This window comes from Oncorhynchus clarkii, chromosome 25, assembly GCF_045791955.1.
Source record: "Oncorhynchus clarkii lewisi isolate Uvic-CL-2024 chromosome 25, UVic_Ocla_1.0, whole genome shotgun sequence".
Taxonomy (NCBI): domain Eukaryota; kingdom Metazoa; phylum Chordata; class Actinopteri; order Salmoniformes; family Salmonidae; genus Oncorhynchus; species Oncorhynchus clarkii.
The window spans coordinates 46,226,042-46,250,029 of NC_092171.1; the positions used below are offsets into that span (position 1 = coordinate 46,226,042).

Consider the following 23,988-nt stretch of genomic DNA (forward strand, 5'->3'; position numbering starts at 1 on the left):
CATACTGGCAAAACATGTAAGGAAGATTTGATTTGATTTGATTTGATTTGAGAGTCCATGCACAGTAAAATATGAGGTAATACTAGGTAACACAGTAATACTGGTGACTGAGGTAATATCAGGTAACACAGTAATACTGGTGACTGAGGTAATATCAGGTAACACAGTAATACTGGTGACTGAGGTAATATCAGGTAACACAGTAATACTGGTGACTGAGGTAATATCAGGTAACACAGTAATACTGGTGACTGAGGTAATATCAGGAAACACGGTAATACTGGTGACTGAGGGAATATTAGGTAACACAGTAATACTGGTGACTGAGGTAATATTAGGTAACACAGTAATACTGGTGACTGAGGTAATATTAGGTAACACAGTAATACTGGTGACTGAGGTAATATTAGGTAACACAGTAATACTGGTGACTGAGGTAATATTAGGTAACACAGTAATACTGGTGACTGAGGTAATATTAGGTAACACAGTAATACTGGTGACTGAGGGAATATTAGGTAACACAGTAATACTGGTGACTGAGGTAATATTAGGTAACACAGTAATACTGGTGACTAAGGTAATATTAGGTAACACAGTAATACTGGTGACTGAGGTAATATTAGGTAACACTCTACTCCTCCTATACTCCTCTTCCTCAACGCCTCTTCCTCTACTCCTCCTCTGCTCCTCCTCTACTCCTCCTCTACTCCTCCTTCACTCCCTCTCCGCTCTACCTCCACTCTTCCTCTACTCCTCCTCTACTCATCCTCCTCTAGTCCACCTACACACCTCCTCAACTCCTTCTCTAGCAGACCACTCTTCCTCTACTCCTCCTCTGCTCCTCCTCTACTCCTCCTCCTCTACTCCTGCTACACTAATTCTCATCCTCTACTCCTCCTCCTCAACTCCTCCTCTACTCCTCTACTCCTCCTCTACACCTCCTCCTCCTCTACTCCTCCTTTAGTCCTCCTCCTCTACACCTCCTCTACTCCTCCTCCACTCCTCCTCTACTCCTCCTCCTCTTCTCCTCCTCCACTCCTCCTCCACTCCTCCTCTACTCCTCCTCTCCGCTCCTCTAGCAGACCACTCCTCCTCTACTCCTCCTCCTCTACTCCTCCTACACTAATTCTCATCCTCTACTCCTCCTCCACTCCTCCTCCTCCACTCCTCCTCTACACATCTTTCTCCACTCCTCCTCCACTCCTCCTCTACTCCTCTACTCCTCCTCTTCTCCTCCTCTACTCCTCCTCTACTCCTCCTCTTCCTCTACTCCTCCTCTCCTCCTCCTCCTCATCTACTCCTCCTCTTCTTCTACTCCTTCTCCTCTACTCCTCCTCCTCCACTCCTCCTCCTCTACTCCTCCTCTACTCCTCCTCCTCCTCTACTCCCCCTTCTCCACTCCCCCTCCTCTACTCCTCCACTCATCATTTACTCCTCCTCCTCTCCTCCTCCTCCTCTACTCATGCACTCCTCCTCCTCCTCATCTACTCCTCCTCCTCAACTCCTTCTCCTCTACTTCTACTCTACTCCTCCACTCCTCCTCCTCTTCTCCTCCTCTACTCCTCCTCTACACCTCCTCCTCCTCCACTCCTCCTTCAGTCCTCCTCCTCTACACCTCCTCTACTCCTCCTCCTCTACTCCTCCTCCACTCCGCCTCCTCTACTCCTCCTCTACTCCTCCTCCTCTACTCCTCCTTCAGTCCTCCTCCCCTACACCTCCTCTACTCATCCTCCTCCTCTACTCCTCCTCCGCTCCTCCTCCACTCCTCCTCCACTCCTCCGCCTCTACTACTCCACTCCTCCTCTACTCCTCCTCCTCCTATACTAACCCTATACTGCTCCACTCCTCCTCCTCCTCCTCCACTCCTCCACTCCTCCTCCTCCTCCTATACAACTCCACTCCTCCTCCTCTACTCCTCCTCCTCTACTCCTCCACTCCTCCTCCTCCTCCTCCTCTACTCCTCCTCCACTCCTCCACTCCTCCTCCTCCTCTCCTCCTCCTCCTCATCCTCCACTCCTCCACTCCTCCTCCTCCTACTCTACTCTACTTCTCCACTCCTCCTCCTCCTCCTATACTCCTCCACTCCTCCTCCTCTACTCCTCCTCCTCTACTCCTCCACTCCTCCTCATCCTCCTTCTCTACTCCTCCTCCACTCCTCCTCCTCCTCTCCTCCTCCTCATCCTCCACTCCTCCACTCCTCCTCCTCCTCCTCTACTCCTCCACTCCTCCTCCTCTACTCCTCCTCCACTCTTCCTCTACTCCTCCTCTCCGCTCCTCTAGCAGACCACTCCTCCTCTACTCCTCCTCCTCTACTCCTCCTACACTAATTCTCATCCTCTACTCCTCCTCCACTCCTCCTCTACACATCTTTCTCCACTCCTCCTCCACTCCTCCTCTACTCCTCCTCCTCTACTCCTCCTCTACTCCTCCTCTTCCTCTACTCCTCCTCCTCATCTACTCCTCCTCCTCTACTCCTCCTCCACTCCCCCTTCTCCACTCCCCCTCCTCTACTCCTCCACCCATCAATTACTCCTCCTCCTCTCCTCCTCCTCCTCTACTCCTCCTCAACTACTTCTCCTCTACTTCTACTCTACTCCTCCTCCTCCACTCCTCCTCCTCTTCTCCTCCTCTACTCCTCCTCTACACCTCCTCCTCCTCTCCTCCTCCTTCAGTCCTCCTCCTTTACACCTCCTCTACTCCTCCTCCTCCTCTACTCCTCCTCCGCTCCTCCTCCACTCCTCTTCTACTCCTCCTCTACGCTCCTCTAGCAGACCACTCCTCTTCTACTCCTCCTCCTCTACTCCTCCTCCACTCCTCCACTCCTCCTCCTCCTCCTATACTCCTCCACTCCTCCTCCTCTACTCCTCCTCCTCCTCCTCTACTCTTCCTCCACTCCTCCTCCTCCTCCTATACAACTCCACTCCTCCTCCTCTACTCCTCCTCCTCTACTCCTCCACTCCTCCTCCTCCTCCTCCTCCTCCTCTACTCCTCCTCCACTCCTCCACTCCTCCTCCTCCTCTCCTCCTCCTCCTCATCCTCCACTCCTCCACTCCTCCTCCTCCTACTCTACTCTACTTCTCCACTCCTCCTCCTCCTCCTATACTCCTCCACTCCTCCTCCTCTACTCCTCCTCCTCTACTTCTCCACTCCTCCTCCTCCTCCTATACTCCTCCACTCCCCCTCCTCTACTCCTCCACCCATCAATTACTCCTCCTCCTCTCCTCCTCCTCCTCTACTCCTCCTCAACTACTTCTCCTCTACTTCTACTCTACTCCTCCTCCTCCACTCCTCCTCCTCTTCTCCTCCTCTACTCCTCCTCTACACCTCCTCCTCCTCTCCTCCTCCTTCAGTCCTCCTCCTTTACACCTCCTCTACTCCTCCTCCTCCTCTACTCCTCCTCCGCTCCTCCTCCACTCCTCTTCTACTCCTCCTCTACGCTCCTCTAGCAGACCACTCCTCTTCTACTCCTCCTCCTCTACTCCTCCTCCACTCCTCCACTCCTCCTCCTCCTCCTATACTCCTCCACTCCTCCTCCTCTACTCCTCCTCCTCCTCCTCTACTCTTCCTCCACTCCTCCTCCTCCTCCTATACAACTCCACTCCTCCTCCTCTACTCCTCCTCCTCTACTCCTCCACTCCTCCTCCTCCTCCTCCTCCTCCTCTACTCCTCCTCCACTCCTCCACTCCTCCTCCTCCTCTCCTCCTCCTCCTCATCCTCCACTCCTCCACTCCTCCTCCTCCTACTCTACTCTACTTCTCCACTCCTCCTCCTCCTCCTATACTCCTCCACTCCTCCTCCTCTACTCCTCCTCCTCTACTCCTCCACTCCTCCTCCTCCTCCTCCTCTACTCCTCCTCCACTCCTCCTCCTCCTCTCCTCCTCCTCATCCTCCACTCCTCCACTCCTCCTCCTCCTCCTCTACTCCTCCACTCCTCCTCCTCCTCCTCTACTCCTCCTCCACTCTTCCTCTACTCCTCCTCTCCGCTCCTCTAGCAGACCACTCCTCCTCTACTCCTCCTCCTCTACTCCTCCTACACGAATTCTCATCCTCTACTCCTCCTCCACTCCTCCTCTACACATCTTTCTCCACTCCTCCTCCACTCCTCCTCTACTCCTCCTCCTCTACTCCTCCTCTACTCCTCCTCTTCCTCTACTCCTCCTCCTCATCTACTCCTCCTCCTCCTCTACTCCTCCTCCACTCCCCCTTCTCCACTCCCCCTCCTCTACTCCTCCACTCATCAATTAGTCCTCCTCCTCTCCTCCTCCTCCTCTACTCCTGCACTCCTCCTCCTCCTCTACTCCTCCTCCTCAACTCCTTCTCCTCTACTTCTACTCTTCTCCTCCTCCTCCACTCCTCCTCCACTTCTCCTCCTCTACTCCTCCTCTACACCTCCTCCTCCTCTACTCCTCCTTCAGTCCTCCTTCTCTACACCTCCTCTACTCCTCCTCCTCTACTCCTCCGCTCCTTCTCCACTCCTCCTCTACTCCTCCTCTACGCTCCTCTAGCAGACCACTCCTCTTCTACTCCTCCTCCTCTACTCTTCCTCTACTCCTCCTCTCCGCTCCTCTAGCAGACCACTCCTCCTCTACTCCTCCTCCTCTACTCCTCCTACACTAATTCTCATCCTCTACTCCTCCTCCACTCCTCCTCTACACATCTTTCTCCACTCCTCCTCCACTCCTCCTCTACTCCTCCTCCTCTACTCCTCCTCTACTCCTCCTCTTCCTCTACTCCTCCTCCTCATCTACTCCTCCTCCTCCTCTACTCCTCCTCCACTCCCCCTTCTCCACTCCCCCTCCTCTACTCCTCCACTCATCAATTAGTCCTCCTCCTCTCCTCCTCCTCCTCTACTCCTGCACTCCTCCTCCTCCTCTACTCCTCCTCCTCAACTCCTTCTCCTCTACTTCTACTCTTCTCCTCCTCCTCCACTCCTCCTCCACTTCTCCTCCTCTACTCCTCCTCTACACCTCCTCCTCCTCTACTCCTCCTTCAGTCCTCCTTCTCTACACCTCCTCTACTCCTCCTCCTCTACTCCTCCGCTCCTTCTCCACTCCTCCTCTACTCCTCCTCTACGCTCCTCTAGCAGACCACTCCTCTTCTACTCCTCCTCCTCTACTCCTCCACCACTCCTCCACTCCTCCTCCTCCTCCTATACTCCTCCACTCCTACTCCTCTACTCCTCCTCCTCCTCCTCTACTCCATCTCCACTCCTCCTCCTCCACTCCTCCTCCTGTACTCCTCCTCCACTCCTCCTCCTCCTCTACTCCTCCTCTCCTCCTCCTCCTCATCCTCCGCTCCTCCTCCTCCTCTACTCCTCCTCTCCTCCTCCTCCTCTACTCATCCTCCACTCCTCCACTCCTCCTCCTCCTCCTCCTCTACTCTTCCTCTACTCCTCCTCCACTCCTCCACTTCTCTGTTCATTCTTCTCTCGGTTCCTTTGTATTGTTGTAATCCCAGGGCTGGCTGGGTCTTGCCTGGTTTCAAAAGGTAATAGACACCTCACCTGTCATTTACTGGGTTCACCTGCCTTTGATGTCTGAGAGAGAGAGGGAGTCTGCTGGGGTTTGGATGTGAAGAGAAGAATGAAACGGAGACGGGGCGCGTGACTCTGTGGGACTGTGTGTGTGAGAGTGTGTGTGTGTGAGAGTGTGTGTGTGTGTGAGTGTGTGTGAGTGTGTGCTTTAACTTTCAAGTTGTAATGTCACATGCACAACTCTACTCCTCAAGAGCAGAAGTCGAACAACAAAACACCCGATATAAAAATAAGAAGAACACAATACATTAATTGAGAGATGGAGGTAGATATGTATAGGGGAAGGAGACAGGGATACTGGAGTGATGGAGGTAGATATGTATAGGGGGAAGGTGACTATATACAGGGTCAGTACCATATTAACAATGTACAGGGATACTGGAGTGTGGGAGTATCAGTGTGATGGAGTATCAGTGTGATGGAGTATCAGTATGATGGAGTATCAGTCTGATGGAGTATCAGTGTGATGGAGTATCAGTGTGATGGAGTATCAGTGTGTTGGAGTATCAGTGTGATGGAGTATCAGTGTGATGGAGTATCAGTGTGATGGAGTATCAGTGTGATGGAGTATCAGTGTGTTGGAGTATCAGTCTGATGGAGTATCAGTGTGATGGAGTATCAGTGTGATGGAGTATCAGTGTGTGATGGAGTATCAGTGTGTTGGAGTATCAGTCTGATGGAGTATCAGTGTGATGGAGTATCAGTGTGTTGGAGTATCAGTCTGATGGAGTATCAGTGTGATGGAGTATCAGTGTGATGGAGTATCAGTGTGATGGAGTATCAGTATGATGGAGTATCAGTCTGATGGAGTATCAGTGTGTTGGAGTATCAGTGTGATGGAGTATCAGTGTGATGGAGTATCAGTGTGATGGAGTATCAGTGTGATGGAGTATCAGTGTGATGGAGTATCAGTGTGTGATGGAGTATCAGTGTGGGATGTAGTATCAGTGTGATGGAGTATCCGTGTGTGAACCTCCTACGATGGGTCGCAGTCCGGAACCTACCACGACGGGTCACAGTCCGGAACCTACCACGACGGGTCGCAGTCCGGGAACCTACCACGACGGGTCACAGTCCGGAACCTACCACGACGGGTCGCAGTCCGGAACCTACCACGACGGGTCACAGTCCGGAACCTACCACGACGGGTCGCAGTCCGGAACCTACCAAGACGGGTCACAGTCCGGAATCTACCACAACGGGTCACAGTCCAGAACCTACCACGACGGGTCACAGTCCGGAACCTACCACGACGGGTTACAGTCCAGAACCTATCATGACGGGTCACAGTCCGGAACCTACCACGACGGGTCACAGTCCGGAACCTACCACGACGGGTCGCAGTCCGGAACCTACCACGACGGGTCGCAGTCCGGAACCTACCACGACGGGTCGCAGTCCGGAACCTACCACGACGGGTCACAGTCCGGAACCTACCACGACGGGTCACAGTCCAGAACCTACCACGACGGGTCGCAGTCCGGAACCTACCAGTCCGGATCCGCCAGAGTGTCCCTCCAGTCCGGATCCGCCAGAGTGTCCCTCCAGTCCGGATCCGCCAGAGTCTCCCTCCATTCCGGATCCTCCAGAGTCTCCCGTCTGTCCTGAGCCGCCAGAGTCTCCCGTCTGTCCTGAGCCGCCAAAGTCTCCCGTTTGTCCTGAACCGCCAGAGTCTCCCGCCAGTCAGCCAGGAGCCGCAAGAGACGCCAGTCAGCCAGGAGCCGCAAGAGACGCCAGTCAGCCAGGAGCCGCCAGAGCCGCCAGCCAGCCAGGAGCCGCCAGAGCCGCCAGCCAGACAGGAGCCGCCAGAGCCATCAGCCAGCTAGGAGCCGCCTGAGCCGTCAGCCATCCACGAGCCGACAGAGCCGTCAGCCAACCAGGAGCTGCCAGAGCTGGAATCTCCCTCCTGTCCGGAGCTGCCAGAGCGGCTCCTCAGTCCATTACCTTCACGATGTTCTTCAGTCCGGGGCCCGCTGCGAGGGTCCCCGCTCCAGAGGCGTCACCTAAGTGGGCCAAGACTGAGGTAGAGCGGGGTCCACGTCCCGCACCCGAGCCGCCGCCGTGAAAAAGGCCCACCCGGACCCTCCCCTTCTGATTAGGTTTTGCGGCCGGAGTCCGCACCTTTGTGGGGGGGGGGGGGACTGTCACGCCCTGACCTGAGTATTCTTTGTTTTCTTTATATATTTTGGTTAGGTCAGGGTGCGACATGGGTGATGTATGTGTTTTGGTACTGTCTAGGGGTTTTGTAGGTTTATGGGGTTGTTTACCATCTAGGTGTTTATGTATGTCTATGGTTGCCTAGATTGGTTCTTAATTAGAGGCAGCTGCTTATCGTTGTCTCTGATTGGGAACCGTATTTAGGCAGCCATCTTCTTTGGGTATTTCGTGGGTTATTATCTATGTCTCGTTGCCTGTGTCGGCACATTTAGATTATATAGCGCCACGGTCGTTTGTTGTTTTGTAAGTTTCTTTCTTTCTTCATTAAATATAGAACATGTCTTCACATCACGCTGCGCCTTGGTCTCCTCACTACGACGATCGTGACAGTCAGTGTGTATAGAGACAGTGTGTAGGGCCCCGTCAGTGTATATAGACACAGTGTGTAGGGCCCCGTCAGTGTGTATAGAGACAGTGTGTAGGGCCCCGTCAGTGTGTATAGAGACAGTGTGTAGTGTGTAGGGCCCCGTCAGTGTATATAGACACAGTGTGTAGGGCCCCGTCAGTGTGTATAGACACAGTGTGTAGGGCCCCGTCAGTGTGTATAGAGACAGTGTGTAGTGTGTAGGGCCCTGTCAGTGTGTATAGAGACAGTGTGTAGGGCCCCGTCAGTGTGTATAGAGACAGTGTGTAGTGTGTAGGGCCCTGTCAGTGTGTATAGAGACAGTGTGTAGGGCCCCGTCAGTGTATATAGACACAGTGTGTAGGGCCCCGTCAGTGTGTATAGAGACAGTGTGTAGTGTGTAGGGCCCTGTCAGTGTGTATAGAGACAGTGTGTAGGGCCCCGTCAGTGTATATAGAGACAGTGTGTAGGGCCCCGTCAGTGTGTATAGAGACAGTGTGTAGGGCCCCGTCAGTGTGTATAGAGACAGTGTGTAGTGTGTAGGGCCCCGTCAGTGTGTATAGAGACAGTGTGTAGTGTGTAGGGCCCCGTCAGTGTGTATAGAGACAGTGTGTAGGGCCCCGTCAGTGTGTATAGAGACAGTGTGTAGTGTGTAGGGCCCTGTCAGTGTGTATAGAGACAGTGTGTAGTGTGTAGGGCCCTGTCAGTGTGTATAGAGACAAATGTCAACTCAGATAGCACATTTAGCCATTTTGTTAGCTATTTAGTTTACTATTTATACTGAACAAAAATATAAACGCAACAATTTCAAATATTTGACATCCTTCTCCTCTTCTGCTTGAAACATGTTGGTATTACAGAGTCAATCAGGGAGAGGTTGAAAACGTCAGTGAAGACACCTGCCACGTCTGACGAGCGTCACAGCCGGTGTAGTAGGATTCAATCTTAGTCCTGTATTGACACTTTGTTTGATGGTTCGTCTGAGGGCGTAGCGGATTTTCTTCTAAGTGTCTGGATTAGTTCCCTGCTCCTTGACGTCAGCAGCTCCAGCCTTTAAATCCATGGCTTCTGGTCGGGATGTGCACTATTCTATCCTACGTATTCTACAGATATACTATATATTCTATTCACACACTGTCCATTATGTCAAAACGTCCTAGCACATATATACATCCATATTTATACTCTGGACTCTGACATTGATCGTCCTAATATTTACATATTTCTTAATTCCATTCTTCTACTTTTTGATTTGTGTGTATTGTTGTGAATTGTTAGATACTACTGCACTGTTGGAGCTAGGAACACAAGCATTTTGATGCACCCGCAATAACATCTGCTAAACGTGTATGTGACCAATAAAATGAAAATTTGATTTGATCCTGTCTCTATAATAGTTCATTTCAGTGGTTCAACCAGAGGCAGCTGTAACGATTGTCTTCTTCTTCTGATGAAGAAGGAGTAGACCAAAGCACAGCGTAGTACGTGTTCATATTTCCTTTAACTGAACACTAAATACCAAAGAACAAGAGAATAAATGAAAACCGAAACAGTCCCCGTATGGTACGGAAAATAACTACCCACAAACACAGGTGGGAACAGGCGACCTAAGTATGGTTCTCAATCAGAGACAATGATAGACAGCTGCCTCTGATTGGGAACCATACCAGGCCAAACACAGAAATACAAAACATAGAACAAAAACATAGAATGCCCACCCCAACTCACGCCCTGACCAAACCAAAAATAGAGACATAAAAAAAGGAACTAAGGTCAGAACGTGACAGCAGCTGGATCGCTGAAGGAAAGTTGACATGTTATATGTGTTGTAATAACGGATTGGTCAAATATGAACAACGGAACAATTTGGCAATACATTCCTCTGCCCTCTCTGTGTCGGCGTGGACTGGGAGTCTTTGTGATCTGTAAGTCCACTGACAGGGTTGTAATGGAGTCTCTGCCCTCTCTGTGTCGGCGTGGACTGGGAGTCTTTGTGATCTGTAAGTCCACTGACAGGGTTGTAATGGAGTCTCTGCCCTCTCTGTGTCGGCGTGGACTGGGAGTCTTTGTGATCTGTAAGTCCACTGACAGGGTTGTAATGGAGTCTCTGTCCTAACTGTGTCTGTCTGGGAGTCTTTGTGATCTGTAAGTCCACTGACAGGGTTGTAATGGAGTCTCTGTCCTAACTGTGTCTGTCTGGGAGTCTTTGTGATCTGTAAGTCCACTGACAGAGTTGTAATGGAGTCTCTGTCCTAACTGTGTCTGTCTGGGAGTCTTTGTGATCTGTAAGTCCACTGACAGGGTTGTAATGGAGTCTCTGTTCTAACTGTGTCTGTCTGGGAGTCTTTGTGATCTGTAAGTCCACTGACAGAGTTGTAATGGAGTCCCTGTCCTAATTGTCTGTACAGTCAGTTCGTAAAGGTCCCTCAGAGTCTCTGTCCTGTGAAGGCCATCCTTGTGAACTGGTCTGTCTCACCATCTGATTGGCTGAGCCCATCTGGACCTGTGGTAACCCCTGCTACATTCTACATTACTATACATTCTACATTCCTATACCTTCCTAATTCCTATACATTCTACATTACTCTACATTGTACATTCCTATAGATTCTACATTACTATACATTCTACATTACTATACATTCTACATTCTTCTACATTCTACATTCCATGTTATTAAACTGTACACATTATACCTTATACAATATACGCTACACGTAATACTCTATACATTATACTCTATATGCTATACTCTATACTCTATACGTTATACTCTATACATTATACTCTATACGTTATACTCTATATGTTATACTCTATATGTTATACTCTATACGTTATACTCTATACGTTATACTCTATACGTTATACTCTATACGTTATACTCTATATGTTATACTCTATACGTTATACTCTATACGTTATACTCTATATGTTATACTCTATACGTTATACTCTATATGTTATACTCTATACGTTATACTCTATACGTTATACTCTATACGTTATACTCTATACGTTATACTCTATATGTTATACTCTATACGTTATACTCTATATGTTATACTCTATATGTTATACTCTATACGTTATACTCTATACTCTATACATTATACTCTATATGTTATACTCTATATGTTATACTCTATACGTTATACTCTATACGTTATACTCTATACGTTATATGATACACGTTATACGCAAAATACCCTACATTCATCACAAAACAGAAAAAGGAGGTATATCAAAAGCAGGTATTATCTCTCTAGTCACCCCCAAAACCAATTCTTCCTTTGGCCGCCTCTCCTTCCAGTTCTCTGCTGCCAATGACTGGAACGAACTACAAAAATCTCTGAAACTGGAAACACTTATCTCCCTCACTAGCTTTAAGCACCAGCTGTCAGGGCAGCTCACAGATTACTGCACCTGTACATAACCCACCTATAATTTAGCCCAAACAACTACCTCTTTCCCTACTGTATTTATTTTATTTTATTTATTTATTTATTTTGCTCCTTTGCACCCCATTATTTATATTTCTACTTCGCACATTCTTCCACTGCAAATCTACCATTCCAGTGTTTTACTTGCTATATTCTATTTACTTTGCCACCATGGCCTTTTTTTGCCTTTACCTTCCTTATCTCACCTCATTTGCTCACATCATATATAGACTTGTTTCTACTGTATTATTGACTGTATGTTTGTTTTACTCCATGTCTACCTCTGTGTTGTTGTATGTGTCGAACTGCTTTGCTTTATCTTGGCCAGGTCGGAATTGTAAATGAGAACTTGTTCTCAACTTGCCTACCTGCTTACATAAAGGTGAAATAAATAAATAAAAACCAACTGATATTGCCAAATACTTTAATTATTTTTTCATTTGCAAGATTAGCAAACTGAGGGATTACAGGCCAGCAACAAACACTGACACTACACATCCAAGTATATCTGACCAAATCATGAAAGACAAGCATTGTAATTTTGAATTCTGTAACGTGAGTGTGAAAGTGGTGAACAAAATAATTGTTGTCTATCAACAATGACAAGCACCCAAGGTCTGACAATCTGGAGAGAAAATGACTGTGGATAATAGCAGATGATATTGACATATACCTATTTGCCACATCTTCAATTTAAGCCTTCTAGAGAGCGTGTGCCCTCAGGCCTGGAGGGAAGCTAAAGTCATTCCGCTACCTGAGAATAGTGAATCCCCCTTTACTGGCTCAAATAGTGTTTGACCAGATACAATGCAAATTTTACAGTTAACACATTGACAACAGACTTTCAGCATGCTGATAGGGAAGGACATTCAACAAGCACAGCACATACACAGCACATACACAAATTACTGATGATTAGCTAAGAGAAATTGATGATAAAAATATAATGGAGGCTGTTTTGTTAGACTTCAGTGCAGCTTTTGACATTATCGATCATAATCTGCTGCTGGCAAAAACTATGTGTTATGGCTTTACACCCCCTGTTATAATGTGGATAAAGAGTTACCTGTCTAACAGAACACAGAGGGTGTTCTTTAATGGAAGCCTCTCAAATATAATCCAGGTAATCAGGAATTCCCCAGGGCAGCTGTCTAGGCCCAATACTTTCTCAATCTTTTCTAATGACATGACACAGGCTTTGAGTAAAGCCAGTGTCTATCTATACACGTCAGCTACTACAGCTTCTGAAATGATTGCAACACTTAACAAAGAGCTGCAGATAGTTTCAGAATGGGTGGCAAGGAATAAGTTAGTCTTAAATATTTAAAAAACTGAACGCATTGTATTTGGGACAAATCTTTCACTAAACCCTAAATCTCAACTAAATCTTGTAATGAATAATGTGTAAATTGAGCAAGTTGAGCTGACTAAACTAACCCTGGATTGCATGGTCAAAATATATTGATACAACAGTAGCTAAGATGGGGAGAAGTCTGTCCATGATAAAGCACTGCTCTGTCTTCTTAACAGCACTATCAACAAGGCAGGTCCTACAGGCCCTAGTTTTGTCGCACCCGGATTACTGTTCAATCGTGTGGTCAGGTGCCACAAAAAAGGACTTAGGAAAATTGCAATTGGCTCAGAACAGGGCAGCACGGCTGGCCTTGGATGTACACAGTGAGCTAACATTAATAATATGCATGTCAATCTCTCCTGGCTCAAAGTGGAGGAGAGATTGACTTCATCACTACTTGTATTTGTGAGAGGTATTGACATGTTGAATTCACTGAGCTGTCTGTTTGAACTACTTGCACAAGACATGCCACCAGAGGTCTCTTCACAGTCCCCAAGTCCAGAACAGACTATGGGAGGCACACAGTACTACATAGAGCCATGACTACATGGAACTCTATTCCACATCAAGTAACTGACGCAAACAGTAAAATTAGATTTTAAAACAGATTAAAATACACCTTATGGAACAGCGGGGTCTGTGAAGCAGCACAAACATAGGCACAGACACATTCATACACACACACACGATAACATATGCACTTTACACACATACACATGGATTTAGTACTGTAGATATGTGGTATTGGTGGAGTAGGGGCCTGAGGGCACACAGTGTGTTGTGAAAACTGTGAATGTATTGTAATGTTTTAAAAAAAATGATAAACGGACTTAATTTTGCTGGACCCCAGGAAGAGTAGATGCTTCCTTGGCAGGAACTACTGGGGATCCATAATAAACCCCAGGAAGAGTAGCTGCTGCCTTGGCAGGAACTAATAGGGATCCATAATAAACCCCAGGAAGAGTAGCTGCTTCCTTGGCAGGAACTACTGGGGATCCATAATAAACCCCAGGAAGAGTAGCTGCTGCCTTGGCAGGAACTAATAGGGATCCATAATAAACCCCAGGAAGAGTAGCTGCTGCCTTGGCAGGAACTAATAGGGATCCATAATAAACCCCAGGAAGAGTAGCTGCTTCCTTGGCAGGAACTAATGGGGATCCATAATAAACCTCAGGAAGAGTAGCTGCTTCCTTGGCAGGAACTAATGGGGATCCATAATAAACCCCAGGAAGAGTAGCTGCTGCCTTGGCAGGAACTACTGGGGATCCATAATAAACCCCAGGAAGAGTAGATGCTTCCTTGGCAGGAACTAATGGGGATCCATAATAAACCCCAGGAAGAGTAGCTGCTGCCTTGACAGGAACTAATGAGGATCCATAATAAACCCCAGGAAGAGTAGCTGCTGCCTTGGCAGGAACTACTGGGGATCCATAATAAACCCCAGGAAGAGTAGATGCTTCCTTGGCAGGAACTAATGGGGATCCATAATAAACCCCAGGAAGAGTAGCTGCTGCCTTGACAGGAACTAATGGGAATCCATAATAAACCCCAGGAAGAGTAGCTGCTGCCTTGGCAGGAACTACTGGGGATCCATAATAAACCCCAGGAAGAGTAGATGCTTCCTTGGCAGGAACTAATGGGGATCCATAATAAACCCCAGGAAGAGTAGCTGCTGCCTTGACAGGAACTAATGGGGATCCATAATAAACCCCAGGAAGAGTAGCTGCTTCCTTGCCAGGAACTAATGGGGATCCATAATAAACCCCAGGAAGAGTAGCTGCTGCCTTGGCAGGAACTAATGGGGATCCATAACAAACCCCAGGAAAAGTAGCTGCTGCCTTGGCAGGAACTAATGGGGATCCATAATAAACCCAGGAAGAGTAGCTGCTGCCTTGGCAGGAACTAATGGGGATCCATAATAAACCCCAGGAAGAGTAGCTGCTGCCTTGGCAGGAACTACTAGGGATCCATAATAAACCCAGGAAGAGTAGCTGCTGCCTTGGCAGGAACTAATGGGGATCCATAATAAACCCCAGGAAGAGTAGCTGCTGCCTTGGCAGGAACTAATGGAGATCCATAATAAACCCCAGGAAGAGTAGCTGCTGCCTTGGCAGGAACTAATGGAGATCCATAATAAACCCCAGGAAGAGTAGCTGCTGCCTTGGCAGGAACTAATGGGGATCCATAATAAACCCCAGGAAGAGTAGCTACTGCCTTGGCAGGAACTACTGGGGATCCATAATAAACCCCAGGAAGAGTAGATGCTTCCTTGGCAGGAACTAATGGGGATCCATAATAAACCCCAGGAAGAGTAGCTGCTGCCTTGACAGGAACTAATGGGGATCCATAATAAACCCCAGGAAGAGTAGCTGCTTCCTTGGCAGGAACTAATGGGGATCCATAATAAACCACAGGAAGAGTAGCTGCTGCCTTGGCAGGAACTAATGGGGATCCATAACAAACCCCAGGAAGAGTAGCTGCTGCCTTGGCAGGAACTAATGGGGATCCATAATAAACCCAGGTAGAGTAGCTGCTGCCTTGGCAGGAACTAATGGGGATCCATAATAAACCCCAGGAAGAGTAGCTGCTGCCTTGGCAGGAACTACTGGGGATCCATAATAAACCCAGGAAGAGTAGCTGCTGCCTTGGCAGGAACTAATGGGGATCCATAATAAACCCCAGGAAGAGTAGCTGCTGCCTTGGCAGGAACTAATGGAGATCCATAATAAACCCTAGGAAGAGTAGCTGCTGCCTTGGCAGGAACTAATGGAGATCCATAATAAACCCCAGGAAGAGTAGCTGCTGCCTTGGCAGGAACTAATGGGGATCCATAATAAACCCCAGGAAGAGTAGCTGCTGCCTTGGCAGGAACTAATGGAGATCCATAATAAACCCTAGGAAGAGTAGCTGCTGCCTTGGCAGGAACTAATGGAGATCCATAATAAACCCCAGGAAGAGTAGCTGCTGCCTTGGCAGGAACTAATGGGGATCCATAATAAACCCCAGGAAGAGTAGCTGCTGCCTTGGCAGGAACTAATGGAGATCCATAATAAACCCTAGGAAGAGTAGCTGCTGCCTTGGCAGGAACTAATGGAGATCCATAATAAACCCCAGGAAGAGTAGCTGCTGCCTTGGCAGGAACTAATGGGGATCCATAATAAACCCCAGGAAGAGTAGCTGCTGCCTTGGCAGGAACTAATGGGGATCCATAATAAACCCCAGGAAGAGTAGCTGCTGCCTTGGTAGGAACTAATGGAGATCCATAATAAACCCCAGGAAGAGTAGCTGCTGCCTTGGCAGGAACTAATGGAGATCCATAATAAACCCCAGGAAGAGTAGCTGCTGCCTTGGCAGGAACTAATGGGGATCCATAATAAACCCCAGGAAGAGTAGCTGCAGCCTTGGTAGGAACTAATGGAGATCCATAATAAACCCCAGGAAGAGTAGCTGCTGCCTTGGCAGGAACTAATGGGGATCCATAATAAACCCCAGGAAGAGTAGCTGCTGCCTTGGCAGGAACTAATGGAGATCCATAATAAACCCCAGGAAGAGTAGCTGCTGCCTTGGCAGGAACTAATGGAGATCCATAATAAACCCCAGGAAGAGTAGCTGCTGCCTTGGCAGGAACTAATGGGGATCCATAATAAACCCCAGGAAGAGTAGCTGCTGCCTTGGTAGGAACTAATGGAGATCCATAATAAACCCCAGGAAGAGTAGCTGCTGCATTGGCAGGAACTAATGGGTATCCATAATAAACCCCAGGAAGAGTAGCTGCTGCCTTGGCAGGAACTAATGGGGATCCATAATAAACCCCAGGAAGAGTAGCTGCTGCCTTGGCAGGAACTACTGTGGATCCATAATAAACCCCAGGAAGAGTAGCTGCTGCCTTGACAGGAACTAATGGGGATCCATAATAAACCCCAGGAAGAGTAGCAGCTGCCTTGACAGGAACTAATGGGGATCCATAATAAACCCCAGGAAGAGTAGCTGCTGCCTTGACAGGAACTAATGGGGATCCATAATAAACCCCAGGAAGAGTAGCTGCTGCCTTGGCAGGACCTACTGGGGATCCATAATAAATATTAATACAAATACACGTTATACATTATATGCTACACGTCCGTGCCCTCTCTGGGGTATATTAGACCGTTGACGCTGAAGCTGTTGTAGAAGTGGCTGTTGAACTGTCCTGTCTGCCCCCCTCCGCTGAAGCTGTTGTAGAAGTGGCTGTTGAACTGTCCTTCCTGCCCCCCTCCGCTGAAGGTATTGCAGCACACTCCTCTGTTGAAGTGAGACAGGTTGTCTGCTGGGTGACCGTGGACCCCGTGGCCTGAATCTGAGACCCCCGGGTAGTCCTGGCCCGGGGCCTGCGTCGGGGTGTGGGTGGTGTGGTTGTGGTATGGGCTGCTATGGAGGGCTGTAATGTTCCTATTGGTCAGCTCGTTGACCAACCCCAGAGAGCCAGTCTGTCTGCTAGGGGGACTAGAGGCACCTAGGGACCCGGAGCCCAAGGACCCGGGGCCAAGCCCAGCCATACTGCTGAAAAAGTTGTTAAAACACGGAGCGCTGGACACCAGGCTTAGGGGGGAGGAGCTCTTATGACCCTCACTGACCACCTCCATGTCTGGGGAGGCGGTGCCTAGGAGCTGGGGGCTGTCAAAGGTCTTGATGGGCGGGGCGGTTTGGCCGTCCTCTGTCTTGGTGCTGTTAGTGGAGTCGGAGCGGCGCTTCCTCTTCCTCCTGAAGTTCCCGTTGTCAAACATCTTCTCACAGTTAGGGTCCAACGTCCAGTAGTTCCCTTTACCTGGAACATGAAAAAATATACCTTTTATTTTTCACATCAGTATTATGTATATATAATATAATTTACAGTATATTTATTTTCACATCAGTATTAATTATATATAATATAATTTACAGTATATTTATTTTCACATCAGTATTATGTATATATAATATAATTTACAGTATATTTATTTTCACATCAGTATTATGTATATATAACATAATTTACAGTATATTTATTTTCACATCAGTATTATGTATATATAATATCATTTACAGTATATTTATTTTCACATCCGTATTATGTATATATAATATAATTTACAGTATATTTATTTTCACATCAGTATTATGTATATATAATATAATTTACAGTATATTTATTTTCACATCAGTATTATGTATATATAATATAATTTACAGTATATTTATTTTCACATCAGTATTATGTATATATAATATAATTTACAGTATATTTATTTTCACATCCGTATTATGTATATATAATATAATTTACAGTATATTTATTTTCACATCAGTATTATGTATATATAACATAATTTACAGTATATTTATTTTCACATCAGTATTATGTATATATAATATAATTTACAGTATATTTATTTTCACATCAGTATTATGTATATATAATATAATTTACAGTATATTTATTTTCACATCAGTATTATGTATATATAATATAATTTACAGTATATTTATTTTCACATCAGTATTATGTATATATAATATAATTTACAGTATATTTATTTTCACATCCGTATTATGTATATATAATATAATTTACAGTATATTTATTTTCACATCCGTATTATGTATATATAATATAATTTACAGTATATTTATTTTCACATCAGTATTATGTATATATAATATAATTTACAGTATATTTATTTTCACATCCGTATTATGTATATATAATATAATTTACAGTATATTTATTTTCACATCAGTATTATGTATATATAATATAATTTACAGTATATTTATTTTCACATCAGTATTATGTATATATAATATAATTTACAGTATATTTATTTTCACATCCGTATTATGTATATATAATATAATTTACAGTATATTTATTTTCACATCAGTATTATGTATATATAATATAATTTACAGTATATTTATTTTCACATCAGTATTATGTATATATAATATAATTTACAGTATATTTAGTCTATACGTCTGTATTCAGAACCCTTCCTTTTGTCCACATTTTGTTACATTACAGCCTTATTCTAAAATGGATTAAATATTTTCTTTTTTATTTATTTTTATTTTACCTTTATCTAGTTAGGCAAGTCAGTTAAGAACAAATTCTTATATACAATGACGGCCTACCCCGGCCAAACCTGGACGACACTGGGCCAATTGTGCGCAACCCTGTGGGACTCCCAATCACGTCCGGATGTGATACAGCTTGGATTCGACTCAGGGACTGTAGTGACGCAGTGCCTTAGACCTCTGCGCCACTCGGGAGCCCAAAAAATTAATGATCATCAATCTACACACAATACCCCATAAGGACAAAGCAAAAACAGGTTTTATACATTTTTGCAAATGTATTAATAATAAAAACAGAAATTCCTTATCTGCGTAAGTATTCAGACTCTTTGCTATGAGACTCTAAATGGAACTCAAGTGCATCCTGTTTCCATTGATCATCCTTGAGATGTTTCTACAACTTGATTGGAGTCCACCTGTGGTAAATTCAATTGGTTGGACATGATTTGTAAAGGAACACACCTGTCTATATACGGTCCCACAGTTGACAGTGCATGTCAGAGCAAAAACCATTATTCTTAAATGGAAGAAGTTTGGATCCACCAAGACTCTTATTAGAGCTGGCCGCCTGGCCAAACTGAGCCATCGGGGGTCACTCCAGAGTTCCTCTGTGGAGATGGGAGACACTTCCAGAAGGACAACCATCTCTGCAGCACTCCACCAATCAGGCCTTTATGGTAAAGTGGCCAGACGGAAGCCACTCCCCAATAAAAGGCACGGCATCCCACGTGGAGTTTCGCCAAAAGGCACCTAAAGACTCTCAGACCATGAGAAACAAGATTCTCTGGTCTGATGAAACCAAGATTGAACTCTTTGGCCTGAATGCCAAGCGTCACATCTGGAGGTAACCTGGCACCATCCCTAAGGTGAAGCATGGTGCTTCAACAAAGTACTGAGTAAGGGGTCTGAATACTTATGTAAATGTCATATTTGTGTTGTTTTATTTTTGTATATATTTCCTAACATTTCTGAAAACCTATTTTTCCTTTGTCATTATGGGGTATTGTGTGTAGATTGATTATGGGGAAAAAAAAAACAATTGAATCCATTTTAGAATACAAAATGTGGAAACAGTCAAGGGGTCTGAATACTTTCCGAATGCAATTCCATATAAAGGAATGCAATGAAGAACCACAGAGTGACATGCTCATCTTGAGAATACCGCTGCTGGGCCAAACAATATTACAGATGAAAGAAATGAGGACTTGGGTAAAGTCTGAAGGTTGTGTTGGGTGCAGGAATAAAACACTGACGAGCCTCTCCTTTATATGGAATGTACACATTCACACAATGGGAAAGGAAAGGGGGGTTTCCTAGTCAACTGAGTGCCTTCAACTGAAATGTGTCTTCTGCATTTAACCCAACCCCCCTGAATCAGAGAGGTGCGTGGGGGGGGGGGGGGGGGGGGGGGGCTGCTTTAATCAACATCCACGGCGCCCATGGCAGAACGACAGATTTTTACCTTGTCAGCTCGGGGATTCGATCCAGCAACCTTTCAGTTAACCGTTTATCTATAACCTGCCATGGTAGGAAACTGAATGTCCACTCATTATGCGCGTGAAGCCTCTAATAACAAGCTCATCCCTAACGTTTCCTATTTCTAACAAACCGTTGGGATGAACCTATAGAATAATATACAGGCACTCCAGAAAGTATTCACACCCTTTGACTTCTTCCACATTATGTTGTGTTACAAAGTGGGATTAAAATGGATTAAATTGTCTTTTTTTGTGTCAATGATCTACACAAAATACTCTGTAATGTCACATTGGAAGAAAAAAAACACTAACATATCTTGATTAGATAAGTATTCAACCCCCTGAGTCAATAGATGTTGGAATCACCTTTGGCAGCGATTACATTACATACCCGTCTACCAATAGGTGCCCTTCTTTGTGAGGCATTGTAAAACCTCCCTGGTCTTTGTGGTTGAATCTGTGTTTGAAATTCACTGTTGGACTGAGGGACGCTTACAGATAATTGTATGTGTGGGGTACAGAGACGAGGTAGCCATTCAAAAATAATGTTAAACACTATTATTGCACACAGAGTGAGTCCATGCAACTTATTATGAGACTTGCTAAGCACATTTTTACTCCTGAACTTATTTAGGCTTGACATAACCAAGGGGTTGAATACTTATTGACTCGAGATATTTCAGCATTTAATTTTTTATTAATTTAATTAATTCCACTTTGATATTATGGGGTATTGTGTATAGGCCAGTGACACAATATCTCGATTTAATCAATTTTACATTAGGGCTGTAACACAACAACATTTGAACAACATTTGGGGGTGTGAATACTTTGTGAAGGCTCTGTATATTATAATCTATGTATTGCCACATAGTTATACTTCCCATGATAGAGCAGAAGACCATTCATGCATTATATTAGACTCTTCACATCCTAAATCTATGGAATGTCATATTGTAATGAGACAGGCAGGGAGCAGGTCTCGAACTCTCGACCTTCTACCCCGAGGTCCGGCGCGCAAAAGCATGCCTAAGCGGCAGAGTCGATTTCCGCGCATATAAACCCAGTGTCGTTACAATATAATTGTCCTGCTAATAAGACTTTATATATTTAATTTTCACAAAATAAGCACTATAATACGCATTCTAGCCTTCAACGTTGAGGGAACAATTTGAAAGTAGAAAATTAACAATTACCAGGATATGGGATAAGCCTTTATTTCATCCAACTGGTTTTAACTGACATGATAGCCTGCAACCGGCCTACATCGAGTTGTTCAATCGATCATAGGCCTACGCTTTTACACGTGTTTGTATAGGATTTCTAACGAACAGCTGAACATCACATAGCCCATCTGAGTCATTAACATATAACATTATATCTACACATGGGGCTAGAACATTTATAGGTTACAAATAGATGTTACAATAATATAATATAATTATAATACCTGGGTCATCCTCATCACGGGGGACCTTTTTAAAACAGTCGTTAAGTGACAGATTATGTCGGATAGAGTTCTGCCACCCCACCTTGCTCTTCTTGTAGAATGGGAAGTTATCAGCGATATACCGGTAGATCTGACTCAGGGTCAACTTCTTCTCGTGCACGTTCTGGATCGCCATGGCGATGAGCGCAGAGTAGGAGTAGGGAGGACGGACCAGCTTTAGCAACTCCTCCTGACTGGCGATGGACAGCCAACCCAGGTCTGGACCCCCGAACCCGGGGGAGTTGGTGAGGAACTGCCGCTGTGTCCCGTAGGAAGGCGGCATGAAGGATGCGGAGTTGACAGCGGGCCTGTTCAGCCAAAGGTATGGGTTGGGGGAGGATGTGTAATCTCCGAAACCGTATCCAGACGGCCTCTGTGCGCCCTGGAAGCTCTGCTGGTGGTGATACATGTTTAAATTGTCGCAGTAGACAGCCATCTCCTGCGGCTCCTGGGCGCCCTTGGGCTGGGGTTGGAGAGAGCTGGCGGATGGAGAGGAGGTGTGGTGGACTGAAGGGTCGATGGAGTTCATGCTCCACGCGGGAGGACAACCCCAAGACGCTACAGTAACGGGTCAGAACGGATGAACAAGCAACAGCAGCAACAAGTACCAGATTGTATAACTTCAGACCGACAGTTTCTCATTCAGACAGATCATCTCTAAAAGCCAATAGACACCCACTAACTGGTTGGGGGTGTGGTCATGGAACTTGAACCGACATGCAGAGGTGAGAAAGAGAAGAACTCGACAGTGACGGTTTCCTTAAAACATAATATCCAATGAAAAATATGACCTGGAAATAATTCAAATCAGCGTCAATAGAATAGGTCTAATATATAAAATACCTCCGATTATTTTATCCAAAGCCTTAAACCTAAATGTTATTATAATTAGAAGGCTACTATTATGATATATAACAATACAGCTTCCGTCCCTCTCCTTGCCCCTACCTGGGTTGGAACCAGGGACCCTCTGAACACATCAACAACAGCCACCCTCGAGCCCTTGTAGAGCAAAGCGGACCGTCACCGACTGAAACGCTATTAGCACCCCGCTAACTAGCTAGCCATTTCACATCGGTTACATATACCTATAATTTTTATAATAATATAAATATGCATTTAAATAGTTTCTAATAATAGACATTCAAAGCAGGTCAATTAACTTGTTTATTGAGACAATAAATTGGAGATTAAAGGCTTATACAGATGAAGTCGGAAGTTTACATAAACTTATGTTGGAGTCATTAAAACTCGTTTTTTCAACTACTCCACAAATTTCTTGTTAACAAACTATAGTTTTGGCATGTCAGTTAGGACATCTACTTTGTGCATGACACAAGTCATTTTTCCAACAATTGTTTACAGACAGATTATTTCACTTATAATTCACTGTGTCACAATTCCAGTGGGTCAGAAGTTTACATACACTAAGTTGACTGTGCATTTAAACAGCTTGGAAAATTCTAGAAAATGATGTCATGGCTTTAGAAGCTTCTGATAGGCGAATTGACATCATTTGAGTCAATTGGAGGTGTACCTGTGGATGTATTTCAAGGCCTACCTTCAAACTCAGTGCCTCTTTGCGTTACATCATGGGAAAATCAAAAGAAATCAGCCAAGACCTCATTAAAAAAATTGTAGACCTCCACAAGTCTGGCTCATCCTTGGGAGCAATTTCCAAACGCCTGAAGGTACCACGTTCATCTGTACAAACAATAGTACGCAAGTATAAACACCATGGGACCACGCAGCCGTCATACCGCTCAGGAAGGAGACGCATTCTGTCTCCTAGAGATGTACATACTTTGATGCGAAAAGTGCAAATCAATCCCAGAACAACAGCAAAGGACCCTGTGAAGATGCTGGAGGAAATAGGTACAAAAGTATCTATATCCACAGTAAAACGATATATCCTATATCGATATAACCTGAAAGACGCTCAGCAAGGAAGAAGCCACAGCTCAAAATCTGCCATAAAAAAAGCCAGACTATGGTTTGCAACTGCACATGGGGTCAAAGATCGTACTTTTTGGAG

General features: G+C 45.7%; 1 protein-coding gene across 1 annotated transcript; it reads right to left on the minus strand.

Moving 5' to 3' along the window:
• Positions 1-17,005: 17,005 nt before the first annotated feature.
• On the minus strand, positions 17,006-22,482 carry LOC139384007 (forkhead box I2). Its single transcript, XM_071128635.1, has 3 exons — positions 21,915-22,482; positions 17,169-17,697; positions 17,006-17,120 (listed from the first exon to the last, which is right to left on the minus strand). Exons 1-3 carry the CDS (start codon positions 22,480-22,482, stop codon positions 17,006-17,008), a joined length of 1,212 nt encoding a protein of 403 aa, XP_070984736.1.
• Between the last annotated feature and the right edge of the window lie 1,506 nt (positions 22,483-23,988).

Excerpts from the sequence above, each read along its gene's own strand:
- LOC139384007 (XM_071128635.1), bottom strand. The coding sequence starts at position 22,482 with ATGAACTCCATCGACCCTTCAGTCCACCACACCTCCTCTCCATCCGCC. Across the intron at positions 17,698-21,914 it reads CCGTGATGAGGATGACCCAG|GTAAAGGGAACTACTGGACG; the intron begins GTATTATAATTA and ends TTCATGTTCCAG. Across the intron at positions 17,121-17,168 it reads TCTCACTTCAACAGAGGAGT|CCACTTCTACAACAGCTTCA; the intron begins GTGCTGCAATAC and ends ACAGTTCAACAG.